The sequence below is a fragment of the Nanorana parkeri genome, unplaced genomic scaffold (genome assembly GCF_000935625.1).
Source record: "Nanorana parkeri isolate BGI_ZX_2015 unplaced genomic scaffold, ASM93562v1 scaffold1222, whole genome shotgun sequence".
Classification (NCBI taxonomy): domain Eukaryota; kingdom Metazoa; phylum Chordata; class Amphibia; order Anura; family Dicroglossidae; genus Nanorana; species Nanorana parkeri.
Window position 1 is genome coordinate 153,979 of NW_017307490.1, and position 13,049 is coordinate 167,027.

The 13,049-nt window shown below is 44.3% G+C and overlaps 1 protein-coding gene across 1 annotated transcript in view; it reads right to left on the minus strand.

Moving 5' to 3' along the window:
- Positions 1–13,049, minus strand: part of SIDT2 (SID1 transmembrane family member 2) — a 45,185-nt gene that overhangs the window by 16,280 nt on the left and 15,856 nt on the right. Inside the window, 6 exon segments of the mRNA XM_018568635.1 lie at positions 928–978; positions 4,779–4,910; positions 7,095–7,190; positions 7,270–7,335; positions 8,809–8,908; positions 10,651–10,734. Coding sequence (XP_018424137.1) covers positions 928–978; positions 4,779–4,910; positions 7,095–7,190; positions 7,270–7,335; positions 8,809–8,908; positions 10,651–10,734 — 529 coding nt within the window.

Consider the following 13,049-nt stretch of genomic DNA (forward strand, 5'->3'; position numbering starts at 1 on the left):
CCCCCCCCCCCCCCCCCCCCCCCGACACCAGAGAAGCAGGTCCAGGGCCCGTAGGAGGGGCAGCAGAGCCGGAGAAACACGGGGGGTGTTGGACGGCCCAGAGAAGCGATCTGGCAAAAGCTGAGTCGCCAGATCGATTATATTGTAAAGCCAACAGTCGGCTTTACAATTGTAAACAGAGTTTTTTAGCCGCCGGGAGTCTGTTTAAATGGGCCCGGTGCCAGTGACGTACTATGGACATCACTGGTCACTAAGGAGTTAATACATCATTATTTTTTGCAATGCAGTGTACGTACCTGAATCTGATTCGATCTCAGTCCTTTACAGTCCCTGTACAGCAGAGACCGCACAAAGATCTAATGTGCTGCAGTGCTAGGAGCATGCTCATAGGGAAGAGTCAAAGAGCAAAGTGACAGAGAGATGAGCTCATCAGTCTTCTGCTTACCCTCACACTGTCCAATTAAAGGGAGGGGACAGAAAGGAAACCTGTATGTGAAAGTGAACTGAAGCAGGAAAAGCTCAGGTCCCCTCCCCTGGCAGGTAGAACTGTACTATGGGGCAGAGCCGTGTAAATTTTAGGACTGGGTAGAAACAATTACAAATCTTTTGGCAGGCAACAACTCCCAATATATGTGTTTCATCTGAGTTGTTTGTCTGAAGTTTGGCTTTAAACACGTTAAATACATATGAGCGGATGACTAAAACCATTCTGTTACTGTATTATTTTTACTTTGTGGAAAGTATCCATACATTACATCAGGGGTAGGCAAAGCAAAGCCTGGCCTGCCAGCTGTGGTGAAACTACAAATCCCACAATTCATCTGCCTGTGGCTGTCAGTTTTGCAATGTCTCATGGGATTTGTAGTTGCTCCACAGCTGGAGGGCCGGAGTTTGCTCACCACTGCATTACAGCGTTAATAAACTTACCCAGCGAGCCGTAACCACAGCCGTCATATTTTTGTGCTGTAGGCGACTTCCCTGAAAGCACAGACAATGCAATGATAACAGGAAGGTGATAACACCTTTAGGAGGTTTATATTACACATAACCGACCATTTGTATGTCATAAAGGCTGTGCTCTGTGATTAACCCTTCCAAGTCCATCCTCAACATGGAGTTAATGCCAATGACGCTGGATGCAATTTGTGAGAAAGCACCCGACATGTCTGAACATTCAGGTGAATCCCATCATATGTATGACATGTTATGTCAAGCAAAACAAATGGCGAACGCACTCATCAATTTGTTACCAGCTTTACAGCAAGGTGCACATGGAAGGGCTTTAAACATTAACAGCAAAAAGTTTCCCAGCACACTCACCAGCCAGCATGCAAAAAAAAAAAAAATGTGCAGGGTCCTTTGTGCGTCCCTGTGCCTTTAAGGGGGTTGGGCTTCCTCCTGACAAACCTGCACCCAATTTGATCTTTTGCCCCATGTGCTCCAAGATGGAGACTTTGATAGTTTAGAGTGAGGACCACACTATATGGAGGTGCCTTGGCGTGGCGAGGCGGTGCGGCTTTCACATTTTCTGCAGAAGACTTGTATCTAAACCTCTGTTTTTAACCTTAGCGGTGAGACAGGTTTGTTTGCATGCTGGCTGGTGAGTGTGCTGGGAAACTTTTTGCTGTGACATTTTATGCCGTCGCAAGACTATTGTATTACATAAAGAAGAAATGTTCTCCCATTATTATATTTATAATTTGTGATGTTCCTTGCAAGAGAAAAGCCCGACAAGCTGATAAAGTTCTCCCAATACACAGATCACAGCCTTCTTCATGAACACGTTCCAGCAATATATCACCAAGCTGATCCGACTAGACTGAAATCTTCATCATCGTTTCTCAAGAGGATCTTTGTATTCCCACAAACCCTATTCTGTAGGTTATAAACACAGCACCGGGCTTCTCTGTCATCATTTTTGGATAGTGTGGGGAATGGTTAGAACTCCCGTGAGGTTTTTACTGCTACCGCTTCCTGTCCTGGTGACAATGTTTTACCCACCAGGAAGTGACGAGAACTCTCCAACAGCAACGGAAATAGAAATGTTTTTCTTTTGCACCGTAGGGGAAGGCTGGAACAGACTCCTGTCAGATTTTTATTTCTGGTTGTATCCCTGCTGTATATTTTCCTTTACTTCCTGTCTGGTTCAATCCTCGTCAGCAGAACAGGAAGTGAGGATAAACCTCTCTTAAATAGCAGTTTTGATCCTTTCCCAGAAATAGGTTTTCTCCACATTTAAGAGGCGCTCAAGTTTCGATGCTCGCTGAAACCTTTTAGATGCAGGAAAGTTTGCAAATAAACTCTCTGTCACTAGTAAGAAAATAGGGCCCATTGTTGGGTAACCAGAAGTGACTCAATGCTTAGAAATAAAGGGCACCAAACCAAAAGGTGAAAGAGTCCAAAAGTGCCTTTTATTGTTCACAATTCGAGGAAAAAAAAAAAAAAAAGCCAATGCTTTCCAGAGTCAACAACACTCCCTCTTTATCAGGGCTTAGAATGGAATAAGGATATGCCTGGAATCAAAGGATACTATAATCAGGGATGCACCGAAATTTCGGCCACCGAAACATATCGGACGAAATGGCACTTTTGGCAAAACGTCAAAAGTACCATCTTTCGGCCAAAATTGTGGTGCATGTCTAGTTTCTCTCCTACAACCTTGGCGCTGCCCTGAGTCCCCTCTAACACAGCGCAGCGTCCAGCAGGGAGGAAAGAAACTGTCAGAAGAGGCAGAGCGGTGACCGCCCCGCTTGGCTGCGACAGATCAGGAGAGCGGTATGGGGGTGGAGACAGATGTCACAGGAGGCCGGGCCGATGGTGCAGGGGGGGTGGGGGGGAGTCCGTTGTCAAAATAGACCGAGCTTTCCTCCCTGCCCCGCCCACTTTGCCTCCTGTGACAGCGAGTCAGGATGGAGAGCGGGTACAAGCACTCAACGATCAGTGATCGCTGAGTGCTTGTAAATAATTGAGGACATAGTATGTTTACTGTGTCCCCAGTTATGGATGAACAGGAAGTGCTCTACATCACTTCCTGTTCATTCATGATTGTGGACATGGTAAACATACTATCTCCACAATGTATGATTGAACAGGAACACTCAGTATAGAGGATTCCTGTTCATTTATAACAGGGGCTGCAGAAAAAAAAGATTGAGGACAGAGTCCTCAATCTCTTTTTCTATTTGAAAAGGGAAATATCAGGGGTCTGTTTAGTTCCCTGACATTTCCCCCCCAAGCCCCCCAACAATAAAGTGAAAAAATTAAAATATTTTTTTTTAAATATATAAATATATTAAAGAAAAAGTTTAGAAAAAAAAAATTTAAATTAAATCTTTAGAAAGAATTAAAAAGGTTACCAAAGAAATCATTTTCGGTTTCGGCCTCACATTTTTTCTTTTTGGTTTCAAAATGTCTTTTTGGTGCATCACTAGCTATAACCAAATGGATCTCTAAGTGATTTGATGAAAAGAGGTGGAATTGTAATTAGCAGATGTGGTGGCCCTATAACTCATTAGTATCAGATGAAGATATCAGTGGAGGGTCACTTCAAGCATTTGTGAAAAAAACACACAGGAAGTAAACACACAAGAGAATGAAATATTGTTAGTGAATGGGTATGTGATATGGAAGAAGCCATACAGCACTGCAAGGTTTTCTCAATCACACTTGAGGGTATTCAGTGCTCCCCCTGCAATATTAGTTCTCCCCACAAATCTTACCGAGCAATGAGGCTGCAAATGGTGAACATCAGAAGCAGGAAAATAAAGTAATAATGACAGGTTAAATCACAATTCATATGTAGGAAGAAGATATTTCTGCTAAGTGAACTGCTATACGTCTACATGCCATGTACATTTCTGGCTTATATTTCTGACATCCAACACAGTGCCATTTACTAAATCCTGTTCCAGCCATCAGGAGATGGTCCTTTCTCAACGCCAAGGGCAGAATCAGGCTTCCCGATCATGTGATCACTGTGACAGGCTAGCACAAGGCAGCAATTAATCTTCTCAGGACCCCTTTAAGGGGTTCCTAATGTCGGGCGCAGAGGCAGGCTTCCCGATCATGTGATCACTGTGATAGGCTAGCACAAGGCAGCAATTAATCTTCTCAGGCTCCCTTTAAGGGGTTCCTAATGTCGGGGCAGAGACGGGCTTCCTGATCATGTGATAGGCTACCACAAGGCAGCAATTCATCTTCTCAGGCCCCCTTTAAGGGGTTCCTAATGTCGGGCGCAGAGGCAGGCTTCCTGATCATGTGATCAGTGTGATAGGCTACCACATGGCAGCAGTGAATCTTTTCAGAACACCTTTAAGGGGTTTTTAATGTCGGGGGCAGAGGTGGGCTTCCCGATCATGTGATCACTGTGATAGACTAGCACAAGGCAGCAATTAATCTGTCCAGGACAATGGATTTCATTCCTCCTTGAAAGGCTGGTCATAACAAAACACTGTTGTAACCTTAACCTCATGTTCTAGAAAGCAGCGGGAGGTGTTCTGTAGCCCTAGCACACTTCACGTCCTAGAGTGACAACGCTCCTCCTCCACAGATACAGTATGCTGAGTGTTGTCACCCTGGGACAGGAAGTGTGTTCCTGGTATGCTTACCAGGTTTAAATAATGGGGGGAAAAGCCTGAAAAAAAAGAGAACGAATGCAGTCACCACATCTACAGACTGGTAAGATATAATATATTACATTTTCATTCTTTAGATACACTTGAAATGTTATTTTAATTATGTGAAATGAGAACAGCTTTCCCCCCTGACAGTGTAATTACCTGTTTCATCATTCAGAGCACTGACCGAATGCAGCAAAACTTTCTTGTTTTTTCTAGATACAAAAACACATAATAGTGAGAAGATCCATATGGTGAAGTGTACCACAATGTCCCTGTATTCTGAATAGACATCTGAAGTCATTAGACGGGGAGAGTTATCCTGACCTCATATTTCACTATCAGGGTGTTCCCTATAATTCATGAAGCGTATCATCTGACAATTGAGCAAGGCAGTGGGTATCCCATTTGTTTGTTAACTTGTCAGATAAAATCCTAGACCAGAGATAGGCAGACTCAGACCCTTCAGCTGTGGTAAAACTACATACCCCATCATGCCACTGCCTCTGGGAGGTATGCCTTTGGCTGTCAGAGTCTTGCAGTGTCTCATGGGATTTGTAGTTGCATCAGAGCTGGAGGGATGAAATTTGCTCACCCCTGTCTTAGATGCTCATTTACAGCTCTCTGTTATAAGGCGCCAATGCAGCAACCACAGCGACCAATTAGTTTGTGCCTTGCCCTGTGCAGACTTCAGAAAAGTGAACTCTCATATGGGCTGAGGGAACGGCACTTCGGAATTGACACTTTATTACAAAAGGCTGTTAATGTTTCTCAGAGCAGCCAATCAAAATGAAGGGTTTACTGCAGACTGCTTTATTATTTATAAATGATCCTCATAGCCTCCATGTGACTGACATCACAGCATGAGCTCAAAGGTGTATATTGCTGGCATACATAATCCAGCCTGTAACCTATAAAGCCACATGACAACACATGGCATAGCAATGACCACCAAAAGCATCTGCTTTGGGAAATATCTGCACAGCTGTCCACTAACAATATGTTAAAGCAGAACTCCGGGCAAATCAAATCTTAACCCTTGCAGTGGGGCTACCCCCGAACTGCGAGGGTTAAGTGCTCATTTTGTCTAGGGGCAAAAATAACAAAGTTATACTCAACTGAACCCTGAACTCAGCTTCCTCTTAGACCGGTCCCTTCAGTTTCGCTCTCCCTTTGCGCCAGTGGTCTAAGGTCCTGTGACTCCTCACGTTCTATACAGTGTATTGGGCATGAGGATGTCAAGAGACATTCCTTTACTAGAGCAGAGGAGAGAGGCTGGAGGAAGCGGTCTAGGAGCCAGCCAGGATCAGGGTTCTGGCGAGTATAGGTGCTCGTCAGGTTGCAATCAACCAACTTACGAATGTTTGCATTTATGATGGAGTTTACTGTACAGTACATTCCCATGTATTCGGCTCCCAGGCATTGGTAGGTGCCGGATAACTGTAGTTTCTAGTTGCTGGAGAGTTAAATAGTAGCTCTTCAGCAACCAGCCCAGAGGCGCTCCGCTTCCCCATTCACCTGCCAACTCGTTTCCAAAGCCGGCAGGTAAATGTAAACGGCCGGGATCAAATCGCAAGACTGCTATTGGCTATTTTAAAAATTGCAATAGCCAATAGCAGGCTGGCTATTGCACCCGCCCACTGAGCAGAGGAGCAGACCTGAGAGAGAACTTTCCTCTCACGGAGGAGGACACAGGCGGAAGGGACAAGTCTAAGAGCAAACTGGCTCAGAGGATTGGGAGAGTATAAATTCGTTATTTTCCTCCAGCTCGCGGTATACCAAGACTGCCGCAGTCGAGACGGATCCAGACAACGCTTTCGAGATCCACCCAGCTGCGTGACCGACAGCTGGCTCTGCCTATCAGCCAGCTGTACCCGCCCCTTCCCTGTTTGTTCCTCCACTTAGCGCTGGAGGATCAGGGCAGGTGAATCCCTGCAGGGAGCCATGACTGACGGTCACCGCTCTCTGCAGGGACAGGATCGAGAGGTGAGCGAGCGACGGTATGTGTTCGCTCACTTCCCGATCTATTGAGCCGACGTGTGACAGTTTCATTGTCACACGTCTTCTCGAACTAAGAGGATGAGAGATTTTCACTCACCTCATAGTTCTCCTTTAAGAAAAGTTTGCCCCCGGAGTTTTGCTTTAAATATTCACTTGTCCAAATGAAAGTCCAATCTTTACACATATACTGAAGGACATTGAATGTTCACAATATTAACAGCTCATTGTCTGCCACCCAGAAATCTCATTGTCCTTCTAAGATGCCGCGTGCCAATGCAGAGGCGTACACGGAATAACCAGCGAGCCCTCCAATTCATCACGTGGAGTTTACTTTACAAATTCTTGCCATGACATGAGGCAGCAGGGAAAGAATGTTACAGATGACATACTGATAATATCGGCTTTTCCTTTACTATTGGGAGATAGAAAACATTTGATAGCCTCTTGTTTCTGGGTGATATTTACCATTCAGTGCTTACCTCGATTCATTCCAGCAGTATATGAGCAGTGCAAACAGGTAGAAAGACAAGAAAACCCCTAAAGAGAACACCATGCCACCAACATAAGTCGTCCCTGAGAGAGAAAAGACACAACGTAAGCACAATGACATGGACACACCAAAAGATCCCCCAACGCTGTCCCATCTACATACTGCTAATGGCGGGGCTGACCAGAACTTCCAACGTTTTATGGCGGTCTCCATGCTCTATAGGGGCATCTGAAATAAACAAGCATAATCATTAGGACTCAGAGGGGGTCTACTGATAAACAAATTGCAAAAACAATGGCCACTAAATAGAGCTGAGGGGCATAGGAGAGAAATGCATACTCCCTGTGCTTCACACCTCCATCTAGTGGCCATAATGCAGTATTACAAGATGACATACAAAAATACATTTGAACATTCGATTCGTGCATTTATTCGCACGGAATGAACATTCAGAGAGATTTGCAGGGCCAATGGCTCTCCAATGTTTTAAATATATACCCCTAAGTGTATCTGGCATGAAATAAACACAACCGCACCTCCTCAATGTGTAGCAGGGACTTTCTGGTATCTGTACACACTGCCCCCCACTTCCATCAGCTACTCCGATCCCCACCGTGGCCCTCACAAATTATATGTGCAAGTTTTCGTGAAAGTCAATTCAGGGTCATTGTTAGGCACCCTGCTGGCCCCCCATATGACAGAGCTCAGATTTTGTGATCTGCTGCTTATAGACCAAGCACTGAATTATAAGAGGTAGGGAAGGCGGCCCTATAAGCAGAGTTTTTTAGAGGGAGGCTGATGAGAAGAGGGCGATACATAAAAGAGAGAGCCCACCGTACAGCAGGGTGGTGGGATTGCGGCTTTTTTATTAATATAAAAGATATCAGATATAAAGACACAAGTTAATGCACCTGTATATTCATGAATACCTCAATAAATGTACTACTTAGATGCAGCTAGTATAAGTACCCCTATTTTACTTGCTATCAGCCTCATGCAATGTCCCATACAGGGGCACCCAAACTGGGAGAGGGAGGGGCAACACTGGGACCACTTAAGCGAGCTGCATGCAATTGTACTGAAAGGAGGAAAAAGCAGAGTGAGCAGAGGGATGACCTCATCGCTGTCCAGTCAGCAAGCTAGGAGCAGAGAGATGACATCACTATATTCCTTCTATAGTCTATAAGTGTAACAAGAAAGAGGTGTTTGTGCTGCGTGAGAGGGTTGTTCAAATCTGAGGACTGGATGGGCAAATACAAATACTGTCCTCTTGTGACCTAAACTCAGCATATAATCGGGCTACTGAGCGCTATATGATAACAGTACAGAGCCATGATGCAGCCAGGAAGGTCCTGGCAATATTGTCGGGATTCACCCCACTGCCTGACAGCTGGCTCTGTCTCTCTAGAGCCAGAGCCAACTGTGCCCGCCCCCTCCCCTCTCTGTCCCTCGAAAAAGCACTGGCGGAACAGAGAGGGGAGGGGAAAATCCCTGCGGAGAGCAGTGAATGACAGTCATCACTCTCTGCAGAGAGAAGACCAAGAGCTGAACAATTAGCGGATCGTGATCACTCAGCTCTCGATCTATAGAGCCGACGTGTCAAAGCTGCAGTTTCACATGCCGGCTCTCCCCATAGCTTGACTCTCCCCACAGTTCTCCTTTAAGAGATAAAGTGACCGAGCGCTTGAGACGGAAAGATACCTGGATCTAATGGATAATAAGGCAGGCCTCCTCCACAGGCTTCATCCTCTGTCTTTACAACAACGACGACATAGAAACCACCTTTGTTAAAATCCTTTTTCTGAAAGGTGACGAGAGAATAACAGTAAAACATGAGCTTCTAACATAGCAGCAACAGCCTGCATTGTACTGATGAAATGTGTCCCAGCACATACATGGATGAGGCACATCCCCACTAATATACAGCCATGTCACAGACACCAATCATTAACATACGTTATGCCATATTGAGGATTAATATCAGCATATGAGATCATGTCAAGGTCCATACATTGACTGGTAACATTAGTAAAAATCAACAGCCAGAGCAAAAAAAAGACAATTTGTGACACCTGAAACTTCTATGGATATAGAGAAACAGATAAAGAATTAAGCAAATTAGATATTTTTCCATTAAATGGTATCTATGGTCAAAAACTAAAACTAAATCTGTATTTCTATATTCAATTTTCCATGAGTTTGATCCCACTACTAATGACCATCTCCATCTAGAAGTTTATAAACTTACTGAAGATGCCCATAGGATGTACTTCCTCTATGCACTAGGGCTATTTTCATCATCGATTAGTTGGCCGATTATTTTTTTGATTAATTGGATTTAAAAAATTCAATAAATCCCATCCTTAATTTAAAATAAAATACACAAATGCAGTGTTACAAACAAAGGTCACTTCAGAATAAAACTGCATGCACAAATGTTGGCAATCGCACTGCACTGGAAAGCACAGCATTGCGGTATCGCACGTTCCAGTGCAATGGAACGTGCTCCAAACACACCTGCCAGAGGGTGGAAGGTGTGTTTGGAGTGCCATTGAAATGAACGCCACTGCAACGCACCTCCCGCAGCAGAATTTGTCAGGCTGAAACCAAAAATGACTATTTTTTCACCTTTTAGAATTTTTTTTAAAATAAATTGTATTGTAAGCACATGGTGCATGAATAGCTTGAGCCAGAGAATGACACCTGCCAGTGGCAAGATTCTACAGAAGGTAGCTGAATGTAAACACAACAGGTAGTAGGCTGGTGCAATAGCCAGCCTGCTATTGGCCATATCAAATTGCAATAGCCAATAGCAGGCTGGCTATTGCACCCGCCCACTGCTTGCTGTGTTCTCCTCCCAGCGTAGAGAGGAGTGCTAGGGGATCCAACCAACTAATCAATAATGAGAATAATTGACAACTATTCTCATTATCGATTAGTTGGTTGCAGCCCTACGATGCACTGATACAATTTTAATCAGTGCCACAAATATCACAGAGCCTGCCTTCTGAACTACAACTCACTGTCTGAACAATGCAACATTATCATTGCTTGCTGGAAGCAATGCATGATGGGATATGTAGTCTTGAGAATTTGAGATTGCATCACATCAAGCAGCATGGAAAAAGACACAAAGCACACTGGGAATCCAGATGGTGAAAGTGATGGGCAGACACAAGGCAGCACTCACTACATAAAAAGGATTCTTACCAGTAAACCTTGATTGCAACTATGAGAGGGGTGGGTATTCTATGGCCCTCCAGCTGGGGAAAAAAATACAAATCCCATCATGATCTGCCTTAAGGAGTCATGCCTGTGGCTGTCAGAGTCTTGCAATGCCTAATGGGATTTGTAGTTGCACCACAGCAGGAGGGCCGGAGTTTACCTACCCCTGAACTATAGTATGTATACCAATTACACTTCTGATGTTATGACAGGGTAGTATATGCTCTTTAAAAAAAAATAAAAAAATCCACTAACATTCAAGCTTGTAAAATGAAGGGGGGTAAGATAGAAAATAACAAAAGCACGAGACTCAGTCACCTGCACTGTGATAGCAGCTTTTTTGGTCATTGTCTGATACATGCCGGTGAAAGCCACATTATTATCGAGGTCAAAGACTGGGCACTGCAAGAAAAAGGCAACAACAATGCTTGACAAAGATAAAAGGTTATTATACTTCCTCTTTCATCTAGCTACCAACTGCAAACAATGTTATCTAAAGTAGACAAACCAGCTGTGTTCTCACGTCACATAAAGGTCACTTTCACACCTACATATATAGTCATGTGAAAAAGTAAGTACACCCCATGGTAAATGTTGACTTTTCATCCTATTTTAAACAGGCAAACATTGGCTCCTTATTTAAACAGTGCTTACAGATAATGGTGAGATACGTGTACAAAAAATATGAAACTGACGTTCTCCATAACTGAAATGAATGGAAATGCAGATTTAGCACTTGGTAAAAGTAACATTTTCCACCACATCAAATCTGTGTAAATAGAATCTGGTGTTCCTGATCAGGTTCCAATGATTAGAACCTCCTTAGGGTCCCCACACACCTTACGATTATCGTACGATAATCGCGGGAAATCCCGCGATCGTATGATGATCGTAAGGTGTGTGGAAGCCGTGCGACCTCTACTACTATAAGATCGCACGACTTTAAACTTACGGACATGTTCAAAAACCCGCCGAGCATCGTACGATGTTCGGCGGGTTTGTGGCATGTCCGTGCGATAACAGCCGTACGGGCCGGTGTGCGCAAGCGCACACTGCCCGTTCGGCATTGCGGTCATCGGAAGCCCGCCCCTCGGGGGGCGTGGCTTGCGATCATCACAAGTACGATCTGCCTATGCAACATAGGCAGATCGTACGTTTTTTTTAAGTACCTTACAACCATCGCAAGACAGAAGTCTTGCGATGGTTGTAAGGTGTGCGCCCAGCCTTAGGGAGTATGCTGGTCTTATGTAAACCTCAGCGATCTAAGGTTTAGTGTTCTGTTTGCTATTGACATCAATTGAAATTAATGGGGATGTGCGCCAAATGCAGGTAACAAGCAGGAAGAAACGTGTGTCTACACAACACTATGCAGTGGACGGGGACTAAGGCCCTCAGAAAGAAAGTTGTGGGTGCCTATGTATCCAGCAAGGGATTTAAAAAGATTGCCAAATTATTTGAAATCAATCATTTCACTGTAAGGAGCATAATCTACAAACGGCACAGATTTTAAACTGCTCATTGTCTAGGATTAGCCGACCCTCGTAATTCAGCCAAAGAGCTGACCATGTGATGCTTAAAGAAGTCTCCAAGAACCCGAAATTGGTTGCAGGATCTGCAGAAAAACTCTTGCAACAGTTGGTATCAAAGTGCATGCATCTACTCTCAGACATAGATTGCTCTAATTGAACCTGTATTGGAGGTGTGCCAGGAAAAAGCCTCTGCTGTCCAAAAAGAACATTAGAGCAAAGATTAGAGCCTGCCATTGAACAAATAGGCAGATACCAGCCTTCTGGAACACTGTGCTGTGGACCGACGGATCAAAAGACATATCTGTAACAGCAGACAGTTTATCAGTTTTATGCAAGAATTTCAGGAGAAAACCATCATACCAACTGTGAAGCATGGGTGGTAGAAGTGTTATGGTTTGAGTCTGCTGCTTTTAGGGCCTGGGCATCTTACACTAGTTAATCCAACTAGGAACTCTGCATCATATCAAAGTGTGCTTGATGAGAATGTAAGGCCATCTGTCTGAAAGTGGAACCTGAAATGGATCTTTCAACACAATAATGATTACATCCACCAAGGAATGTCTTAAAAAGATAACATGGAGGGTTATGGACTGGCCTAGTCAAAGCTCTGATTTGAATATCTTGAAATGCTGTGGGGGGGATTTAAAATGTGCATTTCATGCAAGAAAACCAACAAACATCTTACCACTGAAGAAATTTGGTATGGGGAAGTGGTAAAAAAATTAAATGTCACAGAAACACCTTCAATAAATAATTTCTGCTAAGGGAGCAATACCAGCCTCTGAGGCCAAGGGGTACGTACTTTTTTTTTTACAGTACACCATTACATTTTCTATTAAAGCGACTCTACTGACAAAAAAATTCTAAGGAATGCTTCTGCTTAGCAAAAGCCACTAGAAGGTGCCTACTCCTACCCGGCCCAGCTCCTGCGTTCAATGTGCCACTTTGGAAACCAGAAAAATGCAGTGCTTTTGGGTGTGTGGGGCAAATGTGACACTTCCCCATTATGCACCACCTTCCCACAATGAAGTAGCCATTTGCCGGGCCCAAGCACTGTCATGTGATGGGTGGACTTAATCTATTTTTGAAACATTGGCATTTGGATCGTTTTTTTAGGGGGGGGGGGGGGGGGGGGCGGGGGGGCCGCGACTTCTTACTCCCCCTAGACATAGGGTGCAGTGGGGTCTG